The following is a 24,109-nucleotide window of genomic DNA, read 5'->3' on the forward strand; positions in this document are numbered from 1 at the left end:
ATCCATGAACAAAGAAGAAGAAACAAAAGCAGCAAAAGAAAAACACCAACCCCACCTATCGCCCCAGCAACAAAAGCATGCATGCATGCACGCATGGCCTCGCCTGCATTCAGCCATTGTTTGCACACATTAGGTAATGCGATGCTCACAACACCAGGTAGTTACTGGCTTGATGTTGACGGTGGGCATCTTAAATGTTATTTGCGGTTAGTGAAGTTGCCGGCCGGCGGGTACCTGGTCGGGGCTATCCAGGGATGGAGTAGTCTGTCACTAAGCAGACGTTTGTAGACAGGGGTGGGAGAAAGGGAGTCAGGAACAACACAACGGCGAGCGATGGCTTTTTTGCAGCAGACATCGTGGTGGCTAAAGGTTGTGGCGTACACGAGAGGGAAAGTCGCTGGAGGATTTCATCTTTCGAAGGCAATCGGAGGAGGGCGCATGCAGACTATTCGTGGTCATTAACACTCCTCGGCTGGTCGCGCGCGACGAACCCAGGAGCTCGAAGGGCCGTCGCGGACGTAGCGCGTCAAGAACGGAATGTAAAAAGTTTCGACGCGATGCGGAATTCGAGTCAACACCTAGTGGGAGCGTAAAAGTAGTAGCAGGAGTAAGAGGACCAGTATTAGGTAGGTCGAATTAGTAGTTTAGAGTTGTTTGGTTCGCCTGTCGACGGAACCAAGAAACTATTACCGCTACCACGTCGTCCGGCTCCGGTCCAATGCAACCAACCAACCAATCCAAGAAGCTCAAAACCGCAAACGTTTTTTTCGCAACCAAGCTGTCGCTAAAGTGCTGCTGCGCCTAGCTACTCCCAAGCACCATCTGCTGCTCCGCCCCGGGACCCATCTGTCGATGATCCGTCGCCTCAACTTCATTAATCAGAGTTTCATCTGAGACCGCGTGTCCGTCGTAAAGGTGAAAAGGGTAATAAAGTGCGTGCAAGAAATCAAGTCGTACAGGAGAAGGCAAAAAAGAGAGGAAGAGAGTCGATGTCGACGTCTCTAGGCGCTTAGAGGAAAGCGGCGAACATGGCACCGGCGCCGAGGAGGGCGCCCGAGGCAGCCTTGATGTTGGCGGCAGCGTTGGTCGAGCTGGACGACGCGCCGGAGGCCGACTTGCTGGCAGACGAGCCCGTCTCCTTGGAGGTGCTAGATCCAGTAGCAGAGGCCTCGGACGACGCGTCACTTCCGCTTGCGCTGGCAGTGTTGGTAGCGGCGACGTAGACGGAGCTGCCCGACGTGGTGATGACGGCGTCTCCAGAGATGACGGCCGTGGTGCTCGATCCGACGGTGACGACAATGTTGGTCGTGTTGCCAATGGCAATGGTGTAGGTTCCCGTTCCGAGAGCAGGGATGGTGGCAACGCTGGGCTGGGACGTGACGACAGCGGGCTGGCCAGTGACTACGCCGAGCGAGTTGGTCTGGGTGAGGAAGCTGGTGAAGGAGTTTTCCACCGACGAGATGGAAGTGCTCGAGGCGGAGGGAGAAGAAGAGACGGCGAGGGTCTCGCTCTGGGAGAGGGTTAGTTGGTGAAGCATTGGGGTGTCAGGAGGGAACACTTACGGAAGACTGCGCAAAGGCAGAGGCGACGAGGGTAGTCGCGAAGAAGAGAGTGGCCTTCATTTTGGATGGAGGAGGTGGATGTAGGTTGGTTGGTTGGTTGAGCGAGAGGTAGTGAGGCGGAGCGAAGAGCAGAGGATGAGAGCAGGTGGTGGACAGCAGAAAAGAGGGAGAAGCTGGGGTTTATATTGTCGTGAGAATGGTAGGGTGGATGGTCTGGGGGACGGGGGCGCTAATTGGCTGTGCCGCTCACGACGCACAGGCTGTGGAGATGAACTTCTTTCCTTGGTGCATGCCACATGCCGACGCTCCTGCTCTACCACCAGGCACTCTCCCTCCTGTCTCCGCTACTTTGCTCGAGCCGTTTTTCTTTGGCACCGCATAACCTCGCATCGCAGCGCCAGAGGATTCAACTCAACGCCATGAGGCTGCGCTCCGCCAGCTCTCTTCTCCCGTCTTCTGCGCAGTTTCCATGTTGCTCGTATGGGGAAGAGGCCCGCAGCTTAGACCAGCCCAGTCCACCACGCGGTCTTCGCCCTGGACGCCGCCGATCCAGCAGCTTTGATGCTAGAGCACACCAAAGAAGTCGATTATTGTTGGGCCGCTGATGCGGTGGGTGGCAAAGGGGTCGAATCAAATTCTTCTGTTGGCAGTCGATTGTGGCTGGGTTGCGACATGGCGGTGCTACTGTGCTACTCGTCGGTTGAGCGAGTACGGGGTCGCAAAGAGAGATGCAGCTATTCTTAGCGCCTCGGCCGTCAGTCGACATGCCGTGAGCCCGTCTGGTCCGCCGTCGTCGTCGCCGGTCCCAGGGCGCCTGAACGGGCAAGGCCGAGTCCCTGGATGACAACCTGAGTTATACGAGCTTTGGCCACGGAAATGCTTCCCATCACCAGCCTGTCTCGCACACCGCAACAAACGTCTCTTGTGCCAGCAGTCCACGTCAAGCGCCTACGCCAGCACCCGTCCTGCGCTGCGCATGGCGCTGCTCGCCGACCTTCATTCGCAGCGAGCGCTGCACGGTAAGCCGTGTCCTCGTCATGCTGCTGAGGATTGCGAATTTGTCCCACGTGCTGGTCATTCTCCTCTGCAGTAGCCGAAACCCGGCAGCCGCTCCGAAGACAGTTGACGCTACCGGCAGCCGCTCCGTTTCTCGTTACCAATACTTAACAGGAGTGTAACCACGGCCGCATGCACAATATAATCGCCCCCATGCCCAATTGGCCTCTGCATCCGTCCACCCATGCGATGTCGGCCAATTTTGCCGGGTAAAGGTTGCGTGCCTGATGCTCCTGGAGTGCGCTACGCGTCCGTGCCCACGCGGCCCCTGCCCTCGCCAGCAGGAGCAGGAACCGTCTGCCAGCCCTTTCAAACGCCAGATCCTTTGCCGTGTGCTGGCCGCTCTGCTTGACATCCTCTGTCGTAGGTGGAAGCGAGCGGCGCGTTTTCTGTCTTCATGAAACCGCCATTCCCAGCTCTTGACTCGCACCCATCCCAAAGGTACACTAGAACAACCACCACATCTGATTTGAAAAGAGCAAGGAGAGAAAGATGAAAAGAGCAAAAGCAACAACATGAAGGCGGCTGTGGAAATCCAAACCGAGAGAGAAGACGTTCAAACCAGCCCATCTCTCGTCTACCACCCAGAGACCGTCAACTAAGGCCTGCTTCCGCGATAGAGTTGACTCGCAGAGCGGCAGATTAGCCTCGCATGTACGCGTGTCTTGCGTCGCAATAATTGCTCAAGCAACTGGCCTGCGAGAGTCCGCAGGGAAACATTTTGGAAAGAAAGAGCTCGGTAACTCGAAGCCGCAGCGAGCGACGAGAGAAACAGCACTTGGGGTTTGGTTTCAAGGCCTCGCACACCAATGCGCTCGACTGCTCCTTGTTGCAATCCTTCTCAAGATTTCTGATGCTGCTTGCCTTTGAGCCGTTAAGGTCTTGAAGGTTTCATCACAATGTTAACCAAACTGCCTTGGTGTTGCTTTTCTTTTCGTCGCCCGCTAATGGAGAACGGGGGGCATTCGGAACCCAACCCTCAAGACAACGAGGCAAGTGTCGCTGAAAGCCAAGATCGCATCGATTTCCAAATTGGTGCACCATCCACGGGCTTGTGGAATAGTCGCCTTCGTCTTTCATCAGCCAGAAGTCAGGCGTGGATCGGACATTTCCGATGGAGATGCTACTGAAGCATGTTGTTCATTGTTGACTTGGCTCGCATCATTCGTTGTTCTCCTGGTCGGGTGATTGGCTTGACACGGCACCCACCGAGAGTGCGGAGTAGCGCGCCCCTTGGTCCGATACTGGTCCGTCTTGGAAAACCTTCTTCGTCTCCGGCACCGAGCTGCCGTCCTTCTTTACAGCGGACAATGGGTAATCCGCAGTCAATGCCTCGGCTGCGTTACTGCTGAGTGGCTGTTTGCCATGCCGGTGAACTGGTGTGCCGAACTCGATGCTGTGCCGGCGGATGCAACGGGTGTCCGAAAGAGGTAATATCAAGCGGTTGCAAAAGATGCAAATTGTAAAGGCCTCGTCGGATTGGTCAGGGGAAGCCAAACAGCTGTTACGTCCGTTGGCGCTGCTTGCACAGAGTCAAAATGTGCTGACAAGCTTTCATGAGTAGGAAACTGGCCTGAAGAAATAGGGCGGAGGGCCAAGCATCTGTAGGTACGGCTAACGGCGGGAAGATCTAATACAGAGCGGGGCGGACTGGGCGTCGACACGACGTCGACGGAGGTATCTCCCCTACCGCCAGCTAATCGCGTCTTTGCCGCAACCTCGGTACGTGCGGTGTAAAGTTCGACTCAGCGTGGGTATATCATCTACCTTATATTGACGTCGTAACTGCACCTCTTCCCTTGGCAGTGCGCCTGGATCCATAAAGACGTGCATTCAACACCTTAAGACTTCAAAACGGTCACCGGCCTTCTAACGCCAGCCTTCAAGAGTCGTCACTGCTGCAGAATATCAAATCTGTTACCATCTTTCCACCTTCGTGCTCCACTTCAAAGCCTACTTGGAAAGCCACGTTCCCAAAAATTCAAGATTCCTTTCAATAGACCAAAGAAACCGAGTTTACATTGTTGTTTCGATTTGCAAGATGCCCGGCGGCAAGGACACACCTCGTGAAGGTATGACAGCTCTTAATACTTTCAAAGCTGTCGTGCTAATATCCACACAGAAAACAAACTTGTCCCACCCATGGACATCGAGGATTTGGCGGCAAAGATGCCACACATCAAGCAAATGCAAGAATACATAGAGAAATACTCTTCTTTCGTCAAGCATGATCCTCAGCCCCGATCCGTCACAGGAGAATATGTGGTACGTTTCTTCAATCCTCCAAGCCACCACGTCCTAATCATATCCAGCTCATCACCGGCGTGACTGGCGGGATTGGATCACACGTGGCTGCCCAGGTGGCCATGCGAGACGACGTCAAAAAGATATACTGTCTCGTCCGGGCCAACTCGCCCCAGCACGCGCGCCAACGCGTCCTCGACGAGCTCGAAGCTCGACGCGTGGGTGCCGTCTACGACAACTTTTCGCCAAAGGCGCTGGACAAGCTGCACGCCTACCCATCCGAAATGGGCAAGCCAGGTCTCGGGCTGAGTCCCAGCGTGCTCGAGGAGCTCAAGACCAATCTGACAAGCGTCATCCACGGCGCGTGGATCATCAACTTCATGCTGCCCCTCTCCGCGTACGTTGACAACATCGCCTCGTGCCAGCATCTCATCAACCTGTGCCTCGCGACGCGCTCCCCCAAGCCTGCTGCGTTCAACTTCCTCTCCTCGCTCGGCGCCGTCGCCTTCATGCCCATGATCGCGCCCGCCGACCCAAAGACCGGCCGCATCTCCATCCCCGAAGAACTTCCCCCGACTCTCGCCGCCACTGATCCCAATCAGGGCTACGGACAGAGCAAGCTGGTGTGCGAGCACATCTGTCACCGTGCCTCGGTGCAAAACCCCAGCCTGACGACGCGGTCCTTCCGCATCGGGCAGGTCGTCGGCGACGACGTCACGGGCATCTGGAACCCGCGCGAAAACATCCCACGCATGCTGCAAACTTCACAGCTCGTCGGCGCGCTTCCAGACCAAGAAATCGGCGTGCGCTTCCTCCCCGTCGACAAATGTGCTGGCGCCATCGTCGACCTCAGCCTGCCGAACCTGAACGACGCGAGCACGCCCATCCCCGGCGGCGTCTTCAACCTCACCAACCCCCACGTCCTGCGCTGGACCGAGGACCTGATCCCCATGCTGCGCGCGCACGGCATGCGCTTCGAAACCGTCGCGCACCACGAGTGGCTGGAGCGCCTGCGCGCCCTGCCCCAGGACACCAAGCGCTATCCGCCTCTCAAACTGCTTCCTGTCTGGGGCATGTGGGAGGTGCAGCGCGCGGGCAGCGCACCGGGGGTCGGTGGCGCCCCCGGCGGCGGCACCGCCAAGCGCAACATCATCTCGCCGGATGTGCATTGGGAGGTGGACCGGACGAGCACGTGGAGTCCCGTGTTCAGGACCGTCACGCTGCCGGATCAGAGGCTCGTCAGTGCGCAGTTGCGGTGGTTGGAGAGTGAGGGGTGGGAGAGGGATGGGAGGGGTCAGGGGAGGGGAGGCGCCGCGGCGGGGAGCAAGTCGTTGGCGGCGGCGAAGATTTGAGTCGAGGTCGTGTGTGTTGCGAGATTGATAGGGTAAGTTGTCGATGTGTTGGGTTGGGGTGGGCTCTGCGTGAACAACACGAGAGAGAAGTCCATTCGTGTCTGGGCTATGGCGTTTTGGGATCCATCTGTAATGTATCACATCTCCAATATATCCATCCAAGATCATGGACGTCACTTTCATCCTTTCAGGAAACAGTGCCTCCGGACATCCTCCCTTCCTCATCCTCGGAGCATGGACTCGCAGCCTCGACCTCAAAGGGACTTGCTGTGCAGAGAGACTGACGAAAATCCAGGAACTCTGTAAAGAGGAAGGAGCATCCACTCGAGCCTCGCAAACAGGCAAGCAGGCGCAGCACCCGGCTCGCACTATCGCGCCTTCCCAAAAGAGCCGGCCTCTCGCATCCGCACCTTCCTTTCCCTCACTCCCTCCACCTCCCCACGAAAAAAAGGCCCAAAGAGGGTCAAAAAAAAGAAAAGAAAAAGAAAAAAGATTAACCAGCACAATGCGCACGAGGGGAATTGAACTAATGCCCCACTGAACAGTCAAGCGGGTGCGGGGGTCGCTTAACCAACATCACCTCGATTATCACCCCGTCCGCAGGAGTAGTCCGCCAAAGTACCACACTTGCGCATTGTACGGCCGGTCCATTGCAATTCGACCACTCGACCACTCGGCTACGCGTACTGGTTTCTGTGTTGAAGTGAATTTGGTGTTGACGAATTATAAAGGTGGTGGTGGGTGGACGAGGGAGGGTTTGGTGGGTGGGAGGTGGGTGTGGTAAGGAGTGGACTGTGGATGTGTCTACACCACCGCCGCCGCAAGCATCGCAGAGGGACTTCACTTGGCTTGCCACGGTTCGTGAGGATCTTGAGGCCGTCAAGACACCAACCATACCATATATCCCAGGCTCAACGCGCCACGTCGGCCAGGCGAGGTCTTTGAACCTGCGCACCACACTGACTTGTCAACCAACAGCGCGCAGGGCTGCACACACATCTGTAAGTCACTTGCCCGGGCGAGCTCGACCAAAGTCGGCGGCGAGCGTCAAGTTGGTCATTTCAGACAGTCATCAGCCAAGGTGCCTGCCTGCCTACTGTACTTGCCTGCCAACGTCGTCGACCATTTCACATACATGCCTCGCCATCTCGCCGCCACACTTATCTAGTTCTGCCTCTCTGTCTGCCACCGCACACACACACGTACCTAGCAGGCACCAACACACGCGCCCAACAGAGACAGACCAGCTCGCCGCCGAAACTTTCCACGGAGTTTGCGCAGCGCGCAGTGAAGAGGATGGTACCAGGCGGAAAGATCGAGCCAAGCAAAATAAATCCCAATCTTCACAGAACTCCAGGAAAAGACAGAAGGGATCCTCCTATTCTCTGAGCCATGGCCGTGGGCCGTGGCCAAGGTAAGCGCCGACGTCACAGTGGATGGATTGAGCCAGCCAGAGTCTGAAAACAAAGCCGAGCGCACAATCCTCAAATTTGACACAAAAAGCAGCACACATACACCATTCATCAACCCCTCAACCCCAAAAAAACACCTACTACCCATGGACGGTGGTGGTGGTGGTGGCGACCCATCCATCCTGCCAACCTCCATAGCTCCACTCCAAGCGTCTACGCACATGCTTGATTCTCGCTACATCACAAAATAACTTTCCAGCGCGTCTTCACAGAGTTTGCAGCGCGCAGAGTGTGCGGTGATAAGACTGGCACCAGGCAGAAAAGACTCGAGCCAAGCAAGAAACGTCGAAGCCAAGCGCCATCCCAACTCATGCACGGCTGACTGCGACGCGGGATATTGATGGGAAAGGATGGGATGGGATGGGATGGGATGGGATGGGGTGCGGGACGGCGCCTGCGGGACGGCAGCGGCTTACTGCCCTACGAGCCTTACTGGGCGAGAAGCTAACGACGCCAGAGGCAAAGCAAGGCAGGTGGGGTTTGGGTTGGTGGGTTGCGTGCTGGTTGATTGGCGCTTTGATTGAGTGCGTTAGAGGGGAAGGGGAGGGAAGTTAGCGAGCAAAGGCGAAGAAGGAGCATTCACCATCACAGAGAAGGGACAGATGTGTTTGAGATTTGATGTATTGATTATTTGTAAATGTTTTTTGTGGGTATCCAAATTATGGTACGAAGGTAGGCAGCCAGCTTGCTTTCCCTAGCCCTTCTTTCTCGTGGCGATGATTAAGTCGTGACATCGTGTCGTGGTCGTGCGTACGGTGCTGGTGTGGTATCGTGGCGACGGAAGAACGAACGCGTCTACTCTCCTCCTCTCCCCTCTTCTTCTCTTCACATGTGTATCTTTCCTCTGCATCCAAAACCCGCAACTGACTCCCCAACTCCTTCGCAAAAAGATCAAAATGCTGTCGTCGTCACAGAGACAGGAACTACCACCTCATGGCAGAAACCCACCGCTGCTCCTCGCCCTCGCCCAGCACGCCCTGCCGCATGCCCTTGAGCTGCTGCGCCAGCTTGAGCCCGCGCGCCCACTGCCGCCACGCGCACGCGCGCTCCTCGTCGCTGTTGCTCCAGTCGGCCATGCTCATGCCGAAGCCGGAGCGCAGGGCCGTGCGGCCGCGGGCAACTGTCGACGTGGTGGTGGTGGTCTTTGTGGTTGAGGTTGATTGTGTTGAGGAGGGGAGAGCAGGTGGTGCGGGTGTTGTCGTTGTTGGTGATGGCTTGGGGAGAGCAGCGGCAGCCTGCTTCTCCGCGACCATGGACTCGAGCATTTGTGTAGCGGCAGCGACAGTTGCAGGCGTCGTGGTCGTGGTCGTGGTCGTGGTCGTGGTCGTGGTAGAGATCGTGTACGTCGTCATCTCAATCGGGACGACCTTGTCCAGCCCCGTCGCCTTGGCGTAGCTGTACTCGGCGCCGCCGTTCGCCTCGAGCACCCAGCGCGCATACCATGCCAGACCCTTGAAGCACTCGACGGCCACGCTGACGAGGACGACGGCCGTCACGAAGGCGCGCGCCCACGAGTGCTCAAACGACAGCAGCGTTGACAGGTGCAACAGGAGGTAGGACCACAGGGTGAGGGCGCCGAAGCCGACGGCAGTTAGGAAACCGCAGACGAAGATGTGGGGTGTTTCGCCGAGGATTTGGTGGCCGCAGTCGACGAGGGGGTCGAATTGCTTGACGGACTCGACGAGGGCGGCGGTGTCGAGGGAGAAGGTGAGGTAGGGAATCTTGAGTTGAGGCATTTTGGTTGTTTGTGTGTGTGGTTGGGTGGTTGGTCAAGTCTGTGAGATGCGTCGTTAGTGGCGTGATTGGTAGAGGTGGTAGATGTGTGGAAGTATAAGGGGGAGGGTACAGGGGTAGGGGGTAGTGCACCTACCTATCAACTGTTGCACCCACTGCTCTGATTCGTTATGTCTTTGCTCTTTCAAATGAAACAAAGAGATGGTTGGCTGATGATGTTGTATTGATTTGTTTCTGTTCTGTCAACTCCAATCAGCGGGCGCGCCGTGTCTATATCATGTCCAACGGGACAAAGTGGGGCCGCCATCCCGCAAGCCCGGCCGAGGGGTCCCAAGAGTCAACGTCTGCTCCCAAGACTTTTGCTTGCGCAATCCGGGCACGAAAGCCTACGCTCGTGGCTTGCGTCGGATTTGGCAAAGAAGGGTCGATAGACGAGACGTGCGTGGGACGGGCCGGTACCGAAGCAGCGGGTGGCTTAGGTGTCGAAAGAGGCGCAATGTAGCCCTGTTGGGCTGCTAGGCCGCGTGGGAGAAAGACGCGCGCGGGTGGCGGTTGCGTGGTGTGGTGAGATTTGGAGCCAATTGCTGCCCGATTTGGCGAATGGAGAGCGTTGAGGGTTCAGTTAGCGCACTAGAGACGCGACGGAATGAGGTAGGTGGATGTTTTTGGCTCGGTTTGAGAGGTAATTTTGGAGCATATGGGATTGACCGAGTCGAACTGAGGTTAGATGACGGGTCTTGGCCTTGGAGGATGCGTTTATTTCGTTGGAGACGCGTGGCTGGCGGGCGCGATGAGAGTCCGTCGCGGTCTAGAGTGACGTGAGATCGTGACGAATGGGCCTTGGAAAAAGAATGGAATGTTCTTGATTGAGGACGACGAGGTTATTTTGGGATACAAGGTTGCTGTATCTTGTGACTTTTTCGAGCTGTTATGCTCTTTCGTGTCGAGGTGTGGCGCAGGGTCCAGAGGGCTACATTTTCGATTTCGATTATCGAAACTCCATCAGCCCTGTTTGCTGGCAGACGTCATCTATCGAAGTGAGTCGACGCAGAAACGCCCAAAAAGAATGCACATCAAGTAAACACGCAGCATCGACAAGGCTGCAGAGCTTGGCCCAGTCATAGGGAATCGTTAGCGGTAGACTAGCCAAACTAGAGCTAGCAGTAGCCACTTTGCAATACTTGCCACAACATCTGATAGAGGCCAGCCGAGCTAATTGCTCAGTGCTGATGGTGCTGATCCTGCATTGCGCTTGGCATTGGGCACGAGTGAGTAGACACGTAGGATGTGATGTCTGCAATGATGACTCTTTTGGGTGGCTGGTCGAGAGCAAAACAACCAACAGCGGGAGTGGCGCAGTGTCGTCGTCCGTCCAGGATGCTGTCTTTATTCTCCGTCGTCGTCGCCTGAGCCACTGACGAAGAGCCATCTCATGTGGCTGACGCCAGCTGGGATTGCCGCGTTTTCACGATGCCAGTGATCCCTGGAGTCGCGGAAGGCGTTTTTTTGAGCCTCACGTCGCCAACAGGGTTGCAATGGCCTACGTCAGAGCCAAACCGGGAAGGTCCTTTCAGCAGCTGGATTTCTGCTTGTTTACCTCTGCTTTGCCGTCCAGTCGTTTCCTAGCTCTTGTCCAACTCGAGGCTTAGTTGGGCGGCTGGGGACGCGCGCACAGCGTACTAGCCAACCTTCTGCCCTTGCTGGCCCACGGATCTGCAAATATACATTTGAAAGTATGCGCATCATTGGACACGACAGCGATCAGCTGTGCTCCGTCTGGTCAAAGTCTCTCAATGGCATGGGCGGGGTCCCCCGCGGCAGCCGCGATATTTTCCATGTTTGTGGGTTTCACAGTGGTCGAGCGCGCATGAAAAGAGCATGAGTAAACTGTTTTGGGAGCGTCTCGGGCCATCTTGTCCAAGTCGTGACTTGGTCGGCATAAGATGGAGGCTGGTCGCACAGCCGGAGAATAACCAAGCAAACAAATGGCACGAGGGAAAAAGGAAGGAGCGTCGACCAAAGCAGCAAAGCTTCGAGACGTGGTTCCCAAAACGAAGGCATGAAACCCCAGGTGGTACCACAGACGTCGCATTTCAGAGCTGCCGGCTGCCGTCCCTTTCTGCAGGGTGAGGAAATTTGAGCGGAGCAATGCTTTTGCGTCTGTCAAACAGCCATGAAGCGTGTCCCTCCCTCGACAAGTGCAGCGGGAGGGTGCCTGGAGTTGTGGCATGGCTGGGTAGTACGACGTGCGAGTAGTGGTTCATGTAGGCGCTTCCGGGAAGAGATTCAGCTGCACGTATTCGTCCCAGGCGCGATATCTTGTGCGCCGGGGCAGTCGTACAGGCCGCAATGGCTAGGTCAGCGGTCGGCTGCTCCTACACTTCTCTTCCCTTGACCCCTGAAGATCGCGGCGCCCGGAAGTAGCGGTTCCTGTGTTTGTGAGAGCTTGGACTCTTGTGATGCAATGGCTGAGGCTCGCGCAGGGGTCACGGTGTCTGACCTGGTGTTAGGTCAGCACACGAATAAAAATCTGATCGGAAGACTAAATTGGCAGTCGATAAATAGATTCAAAAGGTGGGTCAGTGTCAGATGCTGGCGTGGACGAGCAGTCACACCGACACGCGAGGAATACATGGGAGACGACGTCAAACGGCAGGCAGAGACGTTTGACCGTTGCGAGCGGGTGGGCGGGATGCCCTGCGCAGTTGCTTTTGGGCCTACGTGCATGGGGTTGGACTGGGCATTGCGTGGCCGTGGCTGGACAGAAAAGAGTCATATAACCATCTCTTCGTCTCTTTGTATGTTGATGTGACAACAGGATTGGAGGCGATTGCGCACGATGAGTTGTTGCCAAAGACCACGGGGCCGGGAACGGAGGTGCGACGGGGGTTCCGGTTCGGGGCGGCGAGTGGCAGCCAATCGAGGGTCAAGGGCTGAATGCAGGCTTTGGCGAGGTGCATGTGGTCAGGGGGGCAAGCGGCCTGAGGGCATGAATACATTGGGGTGAGACAGGCGTGCGGTGGGCAGCGGTTGGAACTAGGACGGGGACTAGGGAATGCAAAAAATTTGCAGCCAGGGCCGAGATTGCGGGAGTGGCCTCATCAGCTTTTTCTCCCACGATGAGAGAAGAGTGAGAGAGCTGAGCCCGAGAGTGCTGGAGTGGTGGTGGTGCAAGGGCTGGTGAGACGTTGTCGCGTTTGACGAAGGCGAAGAGAGGAGAGCGACCAGAAAGTGCTTATGGGAGCGAGAGAGCCCAGTTGCTGCTTCCCTGCCCAGCCACATGCACGGCCGGGGCATCCATATGAGTCGACGCACGGCCCAGCCAAAGCCCTGACTCGTTGAGTTCCTTGCCAAACAATAAGAACGAGAACACCACTCACACCTCTCGCGCCTGCTGCGCCCTCTTCTCTTCTTCTCATAGAAGCCTCTGGCATCCCATTACAAACCACCTCAACTCGCCCAAAGGAACATTCACCATCCTGACGCCACCCAGGACCCATCCCGCTTGTCATCCAATGTTCATACCCAGAGAATCGGCCTTTCCTTCACCTCTCGCGACCCATCCTCCCACTTCTCGAACCAATACCAATTGCGCTTCCATCCACGCGACCAATCTCTGCCATCTCGAGCCCAGGCCACGGTGACGGCCCTGCTCTATAAATTCAGTCGCCATTCTTCACCTCTCTTGATCCTTTCCGCAACTTTCTTTCATCCTTTCGGCCTCTCCCGCCGTCACTGATCCCATGTACTCGACACATTACCACGCCTCCTCGCCGGCCTACACCATGCCTCAGGACGCCTACTACCGCACTCCTCCGGTCTCGCCGTCGCCAGGCACCTACTATTCACCTCGATACAAGGTCCAAACGGCGACGCCATCTCCGCGCGCCTCTCCAAAGTACCACACGCGCCATACCAGCCACCAGGAGCCACCCGTCTACACGTTCCGCGCGACTCCTCAGTACTACTCGACCTCGTCGCCGCGCTACACTGCGCGCGACTCTACGCCTCAGCGCGTCTACTATCAAGTAAGTGGCTCCAGCGCACGCCGTCGCGACTCGGATGCCGCCCCCTGCGCAAAATCTTGCGCTTGCAAGAATTGCCAGTGTGGTGAGAAGAATCGCTCTGCTCGCACATATGCCTACCCCAGGAGCGGTGGCAATGGCGACGTCTACGACGATTACGACACTTCCGGCACTCCGCCGCCTCCCTATGAGCCATACTATGGCTCCAAGGAAACCCACACTCACCACACTCAGGTGCCGGAGTACAAGGAGCCCCAGACTCCCAAGGCACGCTCGCGTCGCGCCTCGCAAGCTACGCGACCCACGGCGACTCCGACACCAAAGCGCACTGCGTCCACCAAGAAAAAGTCGCCACCCCCCAAGGCTGTCGCCACCGAGCAAGATGCACGCAAGGCGGGGATTCCGGCTGGATTCTCGTTCAAGAACTGGGATCCGAACGAAGAGCCAATCTTGTTGCTTGGTTCAGTGTTTGACGCCAACTCACTCGGCAAGTGGATCTATGACTGGACCGTCTACTCTCACGGGGCCACGACACCCATGTCCGAGATTGCTGGGGAGCTCTGGTTGCTTCTGATCCAGCTGGCGGGAAAGATTAGGCGGGCTGAAGAGTGCGCGCCCAAGATTCGCAAGCAAGAGAGCAGGGAGATGGTGGAGGATTTTCTCGACAGCGGCGAGCGGCTGTGGTTGCGATTCAACAAGTTGCTCAAGATTTGCGAGGAATACATGTGGAAGGCGGCGAGGCGCGACGCAGGCGGCAAGAAGCCTGCTTCGATGGGGAAGAACAGCGGCTGCGAGTTTGTGCATTCCATCTTTGGCCGAGACCGCGAGCTGGAGCGCACGGAAAAGATCATGACTGGGATCCGGCTCTGGAACATGCGGTTCGACGCCAACTGCGACGACATTTTGCAATACCCTTCTGCCTAGACGGTGGCGAACAAGACGGACGACGACGAGCCATGACTCACACACGGAACGACAACAGCCTTAGGAAGACTTGTTTTTGCGGCAATGGCCAGATTATACCCGGCTTTCCCTTCCTTCTTCTGTTTGGTTCATTTTGCGAAAGATACCACATTTTCCCGCTTTCACTTTCGATTGTAATGCTAGAAGACTGTATGTTTGGCGGTCATTTTTTGGCAGATTGTACAACACGCGCTGATTGCTTGCTTGCTAGCCTTTCGGTTTTGCATTGGGAGGCTCATCTCCATTCCCACTCTCACACACGACTCAATCTTGGGCTTGACCGACGGTACGCATTCTGGAGGCGCTGCTGCTGCTTCTTCTTCCCTCGTTTGTTTTGATGTTTCAGAGCGAGCCGGAGTCCCCCGCCTCCCTTTTTTCCATCTTTCTTTATCGGGTCAGACATTTGTTCCAGCGAAAACACACGAAGATTGAACATCCGTCGGGAAATTAGGGGGGAGGTTGGTTTAAAGGAAAAACAAAAGTTGATTGCGGCCATTGCCATTCGCTACATTACTGTCTTTGCTTTTTGGGTCTGTATGCGTGGGAGGCTGGGACAAATGGACGGATGGACATGTGGGGGATTCAAGTTGCCTTTTTTTCTCTGCTTTTTGATTGACTCTGCTTTTTGATTGACTCTGCTTTTTGATTGACTCTGCTCTGCTCTGTTTTGTTCTGCCCGTTTAGAACCAGACAACATCCTAATCTTCGTCTGCTCGCGCGGACAACCCCACACTCTACTCTGCTCCACTCATGCGCTAACGACTTCCTCGTGATTGAAGTGACAAAACTCGTGCGACCATTGTATGCCACTCCTCCCTGCCCGCCTCCCATCGCATCCCAATCTGTGCCATCACAAGCCTACGCACTACGCACGTATTGTACTGTGTGTCTGTTTGCACCCCTACCCCTATCCCTGCCCCTACCAACGCCTCCGCCGCCCATCACGGCGCCTATCATGAAACCTACCCATCCATCCTTCTCCGTCCCTTGCCGGTTCGGCTCCTCCGCTCCGCCACAGCACAACGCCTCCGTCTGCGCCACGCGCTTAAGTCGCGCGCGCCCCTTTGGTTTGGGTGGCTCGGCTCTGTCTGGCGCGGCGCGTTGTTGGCACGCACGCACGCTCGGAGCCTGCCGACGGGGGGGATGTGTCATGTTGCACAAACTGAATGTAGGGAGGAATGAGCGGACGGACGCCGGCAGGCAGTAGTGTGGAGGGGAGGGAAGTGTGCCTTGCTTGGAGCTTGGCTGGGCTTGCTGGCGATGGCAGCGGCGGTGTGGTGGAATGATTTGTAGGTAGGAGAAGCAGGGAGAAAAACGCTCATGGGAGTTGTGCGGTGGCAGCTACCTCTCTCTACCTACGCTCATGGAAATGGTATTGTGTTTGCGAAAAGACGACAATAACAAGTCTATCCACTCATTCCCTTCATCCGTCAACCCCATCAAAAACAAACCAAAAGTGCAAGTCCATCTCGTCCGCCAGGCATGCACGACCACCACCACACCATCTTCTCTGCACCCACACCAAGACGCAGCACGCACGTAGGTAGGGTACATACGTAGGCATAGGCATGCCAGGGACCGCCCGTCACCATCTGCCGCTCGGCCGCCCTCCGGCGGAGCGAACGCAGCGAACGCAACGAACGAACGGGCGGGATGCCGCAGCAAAGCACAACTAGAACCCGCGCACCCGCCCGCAAAACGCAGCGAACCGCCCGCTGCCGCTCCGCTCGCTCGCCCATCCGCCGCTAGGCAGCGGGCTGTGCTGGAGCGAGTGCTCGAATGGATGGATGGGTGGATGGCGGCCCGGCGAGGCTCCCGGCGGAAGGCGGGAGGGAAAACCTAGTTCATGGATGGAGGAGTGGCGGCACTTGGCCTTGGTGATGCAATGTGTTGAGTGAGATAGGAAGAAAGAGAGAGGGGAACAAGAAGAGAGGTTCGCGATTAGCGCCGGCAGCTAAAGCAAGGCACCACGGCGATGGACGATGCATGCGGCGCGGCGGCGGTGTGGAGAGCAAAAAGCAGGTTCCCGCAGCGAGCAGCAAGAGCGGATGGATGGCCGCGTTTGGTGGGCGGATGCCTTGCTGGCCGGTTGCCTACATTACATGGACATGAACCGTTTGTCTACATGTACTTGACGGTGGGCGGCGCTTGCTTGCATGAGATGGCATGTCGTGGGTTGCCAGACATTCAATCTCAATGCCTTGCAATGGAGATTGCATGGTGTTGAGCAACAACGCCAGTGGCTTTTTGCAAACGGGCCTCAACTCCGGCCGCCATCTGTGACTTCAATAATGCCAGCCAACCACGATACGCGTCTCCTCCACACCACAGCGCTTCTACGCGTGAGGAACCCGCATAGAACGCCTCTTTGCTGTGGGGTCCGGGGGAGGGGGGCCAAGGAACATGAATTCGAGAAGGAGGGTGGACGAGGAAGCGTGTGGGTGGATGGATGGATGGCCGGCCGCTAGGCTGCATCTCGCAAACGCCATGCCTGGCAACGCCCACGCCGCACCCGGCGAACCGGGCGGCCGTTTGTGCGGCCTGGCCGTAGGTAGTGTTCGATAGGTATACCCGACTGCATCATTATTACCCACGCATCAAATGCACAGCTACTAGCTCTTTTACCACAACATCCTCTCCAAGCACAGCGTTCGCCTCCTTGCAGCAGCAGCGCATCGTCTTTCTGCCGGGGCCGCGGCGCGTGTGTGCTGGAGAGGAGGAAGAGGAGGCATCCGGATGTATTGAACAGGCATGTGCGTAGCGAGAGCGGATGGGCGCGTCTGAGGTCAGCTGCATCTCACACACCACACCACCACCCCATCACCACGAAAGACCGACCGCCAGACCGGGTGCTGTCAGAATTGAGTGCTGACCCGCGGGCGCTTAACTTGGGGAAGGGATCATGGCACTCTGGGCGAAGAAAGGCGGGACAAAGGGAATACTGGGGAAAAGAGGCCAGGTGCCCTGGCCTGGCGTTGTGCTGAATCTCACCCTCCATTTTGCTCGACCCATCCGACTGGGCAGCAGCAGCAGCAGAAATGGGGTCGCGAGAGCGCGTCGTGGTCAGATGTCTCCTCTTGCCCTCTCTGACTGGAAAGCTGAAGCTCGAGCTGATGACTGCAAAAGAGACGGAATGTCGTTGCCTACGGATACAGATGCAAACCCCCCAAGCTTGAATCGATCACTTTTTGTCCTCGTGGTCAGCCTATTCTTCCAACTACTCGACCCCGACTTGGCGCACAAAAAAGAAAAAAATGAAGAAAAAACAAAGTTTGCATAGTTCAGCCGCCCCGCCGCTGCTCCATGCCACACCTGCCTGGCTGCCTGCCGAGGAGAGCGAAGATATTCGTCGGAACGCTACACCACGCGCACGCGGCTCGACAAGGGTTTTTCGTTGGTGCTGCTGTTGGTTGGCGACGATGCGGAATGGAGGCGCAGACTGCTGGAGAGGGACGCGTGAGAAGCGAAGAATGCACAGAGCCGCCGCCGCGGCGGCCGCAGCTTCGGCCAGACCAGAGGTGAAGAATGCTTCGCTTGCTGGGTGAGGTGAGATGCAATAGGTGGGTGAGATCCTGGAGGAAAAAAAGAGTCGCTCACATGGTGATGAGATGAGCCTTCGGTAGTGCTCACAGATCTGGCAGCGTGGTTGGCTGTCATCTCGACAACCTCCACCTCTAATCCACCACCAGAATTGCCGGTGGTAGCGCTCAACTCAACACCTGTCGCTGATACGCTGACTCCTTTGGCTCATCACCTTCATCACCTTGCAGCAGGCCGGTAGGTAGGCCGCCTTTGCGCGCCTGATGCCTCCTCGTCAGCCACAACGTCGACTGGCGGGTTCCTTGCTTTCCGTCGGCTCGCTTCTACCGCTCCGTCGTCTCCTCTTGTTCATGCATAGCCGACGGCTCTCCTCGACTGCTAATGACCAAGAGAGGTGCTCGCTACCGCACCGCGCCGGACCGACCAGCCAGCCAGCCAGCAGTCAATACAAGATTCGGCACCGCCGCACGCGCACGCGCGATTGCGCCTCCTTCGTCACAGTTGAAAGAATGCGTTGACATTGTCTTCAGCCACAGGTGCAAAGTCTGCAAAGTAAGTAACTGTAATGTCTGAGTCGGGAAGCAAACCAGGCAGCCAGCTACGCAAAAGTCGGGGATGGATCAAGGTAAATGCTGGTCTGGGATGGCGGACGGGAACCTGAACCGCTGCAAAAGAGCCTGCCTGCAGATGGAGCAGACATGGATTCTGCAGGGAGCTTACCCCAACCGACCGGTCCGCCCTCGGACGGATGCGCCAACCTAATAATCATGGGATGGATGATGGATGGGGGCGAATGAGGAGGGAGGGTGAGCTAGCGGCTCGCGTCTGCCCGCAAAAAGCAAACATGGTGGGTATGCGGGCGAATCACATCATTCGCATGGAGACGCTACAGTTGCTGACTTCTGCGTTGCATTTGCAATGGTCGCAGGTGCTTCAGCTGACTGCGGAAGACGGGCTTCGCGATTGTTCCATTGCTTTGCAAGGCTGAGGTCGTGCTTGCTTCTTTTGCTGCTGTGTCGCCCTCCCTCTTGCTGACATACAGACCTGCCTTACCTCATCCTCACAAGGTGTGGATCAACACGATGCAGAGAACTTGGCTGACCGGTTGCGACCAATTTCAGCAGCTTCGTTCAGCTTCTTCTGTCTGAATCTGCAAGAGGTGGAATTGGTTAGAGAGGCTTTGTCATCTTGCAATGCACTTTCTACTTTGGGTTCCTCTCATTTTTGGCGGGATCGCCAGTCATTGCCGCGTCTCTCTTTTCAACATTTATTCTTCTCTCTCAAAAACAAAAGGAAGAAAGAAGAAATCGGCTTTGCCATTTCAGTGACTCACTTCATCCCACCCCAAGCCACTCAATCGCAACCCCCATGATCCTACAACCATCCAACTGACATCATACATCTCTTCTCCACATACCCCATCACGCCGACCCAACACTTGAAACACCAGGCACCATATCCACACAAAAGATATCTCTCCCCACTGCGCCCTTCTCCCCATTTTCTCCACACAAGTTCCCCGCATCCCGCAGCGAGTCGGTCCGCGCGCTCGTTACTTCCTTCACATTGGATGACGAAAGAAATTGCCAAATCTGAGGCTCCTTGGTGCTAAAAGTAAAGACGCATAGAGACGAGGAGGAGTCTTCAGACTCCTGATGCCTTGAAAATGGGGGTTATTTTCTCTCTTGAGAGATAGAGAATTCAAGGACTTGCGCCTACTTTGTGACGCCTTGGTCCCATGCCCAGGTCGAACCTCTTTCCTCGCCTACTCAGCTTGGCTTTGCTGATCTGGCACGCGTGCTGGGAGTCGTCGGCGGGCTCCTTGCTTGCCTCGAGAAGACGTGAGGAGATGCAGATGGTCAAGAAGTGAAGGTACTTTTAATAGGCGCGTCGCCGATGATGGAAGGCGCTGGACGACTGAGTGGTTCTACATCGTAAAGAATCAGAACGGCTAGAGCGACTTGATTCTCCAGGAGAAATCGAGGGACTTGTCAATTCGCTCACTCCTCGCTTGAGCTGGACGAATAGATTCAAAGAAGCTTCTAGCTACCATACTCTTTTGCAGGCAGGACAACCAACGATGCCTTAGATGACCGATGGAATGCTCCTATCGATGATCTGGACATGAGAGATTTGCTTCTATTCAAACAGGCTCAAATACTACGCTCCCCTTACACCCCCTGATTCACCCCTGTCGCCCACTTCTCCCTCGGATTCGTCGTAAAGCACTATGGCAGGCGTTCCTCTTCGTGACGGCGGAGGACTATATCCTTTCCACGTGAAACACCATGCTGCGAGGCTGGAAAGGCACAAAAGTCGAAAAGGAGGGACGTCACACACCAAGGCAGCATAATGTCGTCGACTAATTTTGTGCCAGCGCTCTTCATTATTGCCTATAAAGTTACGCATCATGAAATCAAGCTGTGGTCTATACATGTAGGTACCTCCTTCTCCACTTCTGCTCCCAGAGGCAAAGAAAGTGTAGCCGTTGCAATTATCATGGGGCCAAAGATTGTCGCTTACAGCTTTCGCTGCTGCTCCAGAGAGGAAGCTGCAGCAAAGCGACGAAGGGAGGTCTTTAAATACTCGAGGACGTCGCCGCTTCACATGTTCCGTCGGGAATCATTGGACTGTCTGTCAAGCAGATGACCACGCTTAAACCACTTAGATGGACTATCGTGACCGCAAGCGATGACTCCTGCTCCGGTGACTCCCGATATCAATTTTCGCAGCACGCGCTTTCTGCGAACGACTGCTGGATTGACATAAGGCAGAGAGAGTCCATAGTTGGAAAGGCTTGGATCGTATTGGTCGTCTCACAACTCGTCCGACATTTTACGATGATGTCGTTGGCCACTTTTGCGAAGCATCATCGACATCATTACCCCTGAAAAATGAAGCTCGCTGCACAGAGTCGACGACTACTCCTGCTTGCCTGCCGCGAACTTGCCAGTCTCCTAAGCGCCCAAAGAACCCCAAAAACAAAAGTAGTCTGTTGGTCAACATGACGAAGCCTCCAGCTTCGTTGCACCCAAAAACTTGCAAGCCTGCTGCTGGAGCTCTGAGCAGAAGGAGGACAACAGCAGCTCTTTATATACCCGCAGATCCTGCGAAGATCCTACGTGATGCTTCACATGATTACCCTCTCAGCAGATGACCAGTTTTGCGTCACCAAGACCGCGTTTTCGGCCTCCTTGATGTGTCACCACGTAACTTCCGGCGCCGCAGATCCAATAGCTGGGCACCCCACGAACGACTGAGCCATCACCTACCGGTGTACTGATTGAGTAAAATTATCAACCTTGGGGGCTTCGTGTTTGGATAAAGCTAGAGCCCAGAATTGCTCTCCATCATTACCCCTGAATGAAGCGCTCCGCGATTTCAAACGTAGAACACTTGCGTGTCCTTTACCACGCATCCAATTACGAGCGCTCTCCCCGAAATGGCCGCAGAAAAAAACAGTCCGATTGTAGCTGGATGTGGTCAGCAGTCCATCAAGTTTTTGATGCCGACTTCGACTCTGGCACAACTGCTTTGAAAAGCTGTCACAGAAGAGAGAGGGCAGCTGCTCTTAAATACTCGTAGGTCCTGGTGCAAATTGTCTGTGTTGGTCCACCTGATTGCGTGTGGACAGCTGACAGGTTGAGTCTGTGCGATTGAAATGACTTGAGGGCTTTGGCGAGATCTGTCGTCCTTGGAGTCGTTCTCCATCATCATAACTGAACATCGTACCCCTTCACACTGAAGTGGTGAATATTTTCGAATGTCAAGCCGCGGATATATTCACTTGTGTTGCCTCCAAGACCGAAAAGCTAGAATATAAGTAAAGCAGAAGAGGCTGGAAGATTTGTTCCCCTCGACACTGCTTTCCGTGCGAAACAGCGTTTATGAAGACCGAGCGTGAGGTATTGAGTGGCAGTCAAAGTAAACGAATAATGACCGTGGACAAGGAGCGATGGGACGATGCGGACTGGGAGCTGACCACGCAAAGGGGACAGACATGGTTGGTTGGTCTTGGAGCGGTGGTTGCAGGTAGGTTTCTAGGATGCGTCGTCGATGTGACGGTGTGACCTTCTTGCATGAGGGAGACTTTTGGAGGAGAGGGGCCATCCCACGCGGAAAGAAGCACTCGGGAGTTCTAGTGCCTCGGGCTCGATCTTACTGCCTTGGGATACTTGTTGACTTGTGAGCACTCTGTCCAAGATCCAGCAGCACCTGACTTTTCCGTGTGCTCTCTAGCGCATTGATGTCGATCTGGCAAGAGCATTGATTCGTGGTCCTCGGATAGTGTTGCTGTTGACCTGACGAAGTTTTAGGGAATCATGGACAGATAGATTTTTTCCGGACTACAAGGACCGTGGCAAAATATTTATAATTTGTACTGGCAGTGTCATCGTTATCCACTTCTATTAAAGTTTAATGTGCTGTTTGTCAGCTTGCTGGTGGGTTATCAGTGAATTCCCTCAAAACACGGTTAAGCATCAGAGGCAAAAAGACCCAGATCAAAAGAGTGGAGCAAGGAAAACGTTGTCTGACTGTCAAAAAGTTACGCGTGAGAAAGAAGGTGGGAGTGTTAAGCATGTCGTGGCGTCTTCTCAGGGTTCTTTTTGCAGTTCTAGATCAGGTCAGTCTTCCTCTGCCGTTTTAAGCAGTCGCCTGCCATCGTGTCGCTTCTGGTATTGCGCAATCACCTCAGCGTTGCGCAGTCATTTCACCATGTGAGCTCCCTCCCATTGTTGTCGCCGCACTGTTGAATTGTCTTGCCCATCTTGCGCGCACCTTTCTCTTGCTTGCAGACTCCTTTTCTTATGTGCCTTTCACTCTTCAACCCATTACAGTCGCGACATCGTCGCTTTATCGCTGTAGAGCAACGCGCTAGTGTTGAACCCATGACAAGAGGCTACGCCGCCTTCCTTGATGCGACTGGGACATGAAGCTATATCTTTCAACAATACGAAAGACACAAAAGACCGCGAACAAGTGAGTCGCACATTGGATAGTTGAAACACCGCGATCGACACACTTCCTGCCAAAAAGAGTAATTAAGTGCGCACCACACCAAAATCCAAAAACATTTGCCTTGGGGAAACAATTGCTTCCAAGTCAACAAGAAAAGGCAAAGACAGTCTGGGTCACCAGGTAGCCACAAGATACGCAGCAGGGACTGCACGGCAGATGCGAAGCATTGTTATCGTCCCAAGGGAAGGGAGACCCATGCCTGCCGCCGCCGCAAATGCGATCGGAGAACCGCGACAGGGAAACGAGCTTGGGCCGGACCGTGGCGCGGGGCGCAGGGAATGGTCGAGCAGCTAGCTGGGCTGAGCTAGGCTGGGCTTGTCTATCGATCTTCTTTCAAATAAGCTCAAGATGGGCAACTTTGTCAATTCTTGCGACTACCGATGCCGACTAACGGTAGATGCGATCCCTTGAACCATACTGAAGTACACAGGCCGGAGCCGAGGCATGTTGGCGGTCGGGAGTGTGGTTCCGCCGATTTGATTTGCGAAATTGATGGATGGCGTGTTGGATGCTCGTATCACGAGATGACGACTTGCCTTAGGCTTGATTTGAAGGCCACGTATTCTCGGGTCCGGTTTGTCGACAGGACTCTGCGCGGCATTTTGTGGTGTCATTCTTTGTTAATGGAGTGCGGGAGAAGTTCAAGTAGTGACAATCAGGAACTACCCGAACACCGACATATGATCTGGAGGCGTCTGATCAGCAGTTGAATCAACACGAAGTCGACTGCGCAATTACTGATCACGAGCAGGGTGGTCGACAGGTCAACCAGTTGCTTGGGATGATTAATCGAATTGATCAACGTGCAACTCAAACGTAGCCCCTCATTGAGTTGCTGAGTTACCGCGTTGCTGAAAATAGTAGTTAGGCGTTGAGTTTTTGTGTCCTCTGATTGACCTATCCACTGGCTTATAGTCTTTGCAGGACCTGCTCAAATATTTACTTCTCTTCGTACTCGTTGGCTGCCCCCGGCGACGGCAAAGGTATCGAAAAGGGCGGGATCAGGGAAAGCATACTTCCCTGGTTGTCACCATTTGCAGTATTCCAATCAATTCAGTTCAATCAGTTCCACAACTGATCAACTTATAGACGACTTGACTCAATTCAATTGATGTGCCAATTGAGGTAGCTGGGTTGCTTAC

The 24,109-nt window shown here is 55.3% G+C and overlaps 7 protein-coding genes across 7 annotated transcripts; 2 read left to right on the forward strand and 5 right to left on the reverse strand.

Annotated features, from left to right (window-relative positions):
* Window positions 1–365: 365 nt before the first annotated feature.
* Window positions 366–1,795, reverse strand: BKA78DRAFT_111330 (uncharacterized protein). Its single transcript, XM_066882270.1, has 3 exons — window positions 1,563–1,795; window positions 1,196–1,510; window positions 366–792 (listed from the first exon to the last, which is right to left on the reverse strand). Exons 1-3 carry the CDS (start codon window positions 1,620–1,622, stop codon window positions 637–639), a joined length of 531 nt encoding a protein of 176 aa, XP_066745125.1. The 5' UTR covers window positions 1,623–1,795; the 3' UTR covers window positions 366–636.
* A 726-nt stretch (window positions 1,796–2,521) lies between these two features.
* BKA78DRAFT_111315 (uncharacterized protein) lies at window positions 2,522–3,326 on the reverse strand. Its single transcript, XM_066882269.1, has one exon. The coding sequence runs from the start codon at window positions 3,133–3,135 to the stop codon at window positions 2,716–2,718; it is 420 nt and encodes a 139-aa protein (XP_066745126.1). The 5' UTR covers window positions 3,136–3,326; the 3' UTR covers window positions 2,522–2,715.
* A 1,333-nt stretch (window positions 3,327–4,659) lies between these two features.
* Window positions 4,660–6,214, forward strand: BKA78DRAFT_351706 (male sterility protein-domain-containing protein; the record flags this gene model as incomplete). Its single annotated transcript, XM_066891227.1, has 3 exons — window positions 4,660–4,690; window positions 4,741–4,883; window positions 4,931–6,214. The coding sequence occupies 3 exons, from the start codon at window positions 4,660–4,662 to the stop codon at window positions 6,212–6,214; spliced, it is 1,458 nt and encodes a 485-aa protein (XP_066745127.1).
* Window positions 6,215–6,982: 768 nt separating this feature from the next.
* Window positions 6,983–8,066, reverse strand: BKA78DRAFT_310848 (uncharacterized protein). The gene is made up of 2 exons (XM_066888159.1): window positions 7,768–8,066; window positions 6,983–7,744 (listed from the first exon to the last, which is right to left on the reverse strand). The coding sequence occupies exons 1-2, from the start codon at window positions 7,801–7,803 to the stop codon at window positions 7,421–7,423; spliced, it is 360 nt and encodes a 119-aa protein (XP_066745128.1). The 5' UTR covers window positions 7,804–8,066; the 3' UTR covers window positions 6,983–7,420.
* Window positions 8,067–8,425: 359 nt separating this feature from the next.
* On the reverse strand, window positions 8,426–9,768 carry BKA78DRAFT_111495 (uncharacterized protein). Its single transcript, XM_066882272.1, has 2 exons — window positions 9,557–9,768; window positions 8,426–9,461 (listed from the first exon to the last, which is right to left on the reverse strand). The coding sequence occupies exon 2, from the start codon at window positions 9,420–9,422 to the stop codon at window positions 8,610–8,612; it is 813 nt and encodes a 270-aa protein (XP_066745129.1). The 5' UTR covers window positions 9,423–9,461; window positions 9,557–9,768; the 3' UTR covers window positions 8,426–8,609.
* Window positions 9,769–10,863: 1,095 nt separating this feature from the next.
* Window positions 10,864–12,008, reverse strand: BKA78DRAFT_310852 (uncharacterized protein). Its single transcript, XM_066888160.1, has one exon. It carries the CDS (start codon window positions 11,648–11,650, stop codon window positions 11,201–11,203), a length of 450 nt encoding a protein of 149 aa, XP_066745130.1. The 5' UTR covers window positions 11,651–12,008; the 3' UTR covers window positions 10,864–11,200.
* A 1,974-nt stretch (window positions 12,009–13,982) lies between these two features.
* Window positions 13,983–14,369, forward strand: BKA78DRAFT_249742 (uncharacterized protein; the record flags this gene model as incomplete). Its single annotated transcript, XM_066884500.1, has 1 exon — window positions 13,983–14,369. The coding sequence occupies one exon, from the start codon at window positions 13,983–13,985 to the stop codon at window positions 14,367–14,369; it is 387 nt and encodes a 128-aa protein (XP_066745131.1).
* Between the last annotated feature and the right edge of the window lie 9,740 nt (window positions 14,370–24,109).

This window comes from Phyllosticta capitalensis (genome assembly GCF_038381095.1).
Source record: "Phyllosticta capitalensis strain CBS 128856 chromosome Unknown BKA78scaffold_4, whole genome shotgun sequence".
NCBI lineage: Eukaryota > Fungi > Ascomycota > Dothideomycetes > Botryosphaeriales > Phyllostictaceae > Phyllosticta > Phyllosticta capitalensis.

Bases quoted from the DNA above. Each gene is read 5' to 3' on its own strand.
- BKA78DRAFT_310852 (XM_066888160.1), bottom strand. From the start codon at position 11,650: ATGCCACAACTCCAGGCACCCTCCCGCTGCACTTGTCGAGGGAGGGAC.
- BKA78DRAFT_111315 (XM_066882269.1), bottom strand. From the start codon at position 3,135: ATGTTGTTGCTTTTGCTCTTTTCATCTTTCTCTCCTTGCTCTTTTCAA.
- BKA78DRAFT_111495 (XM_066882272.1), bottom strand. From the start codon at position 9,422: ATGCCTCAACTCAAGATTCCCTACCTCACCTTCTCCCTCGACACCGCC.
- BKA78DRAFT_310848 (XM_066888159.1), bottom strand. From the start codon at position 7,803: ATGGGTCGCCACCACCACCACCACCGTCCATGGGTA.
- BKA78DRAFT_111330 (XM_066882270.1), bottom strand. From the start codon at position 1,622: ATGAAGGCCACTCTCTTCTTCGCGACTACCCTCGTCGCCTCTGCCTTT. The intron at 1,511-1,562 runs GTAAGTGTTCCC...ACCCTCTCCCAG, and splicing joins CTGCCTTTGCGCAGTCTTCC to AGCGAGACCCTCGCCGTCTC. The intron at 793-1,195 runs GCAAGCGGAAGT...TAGGCGCAGCAG, and splicing joins CCGCTACCAACACTGCCAGC to CACTTTAGCGACAGCTTGGT.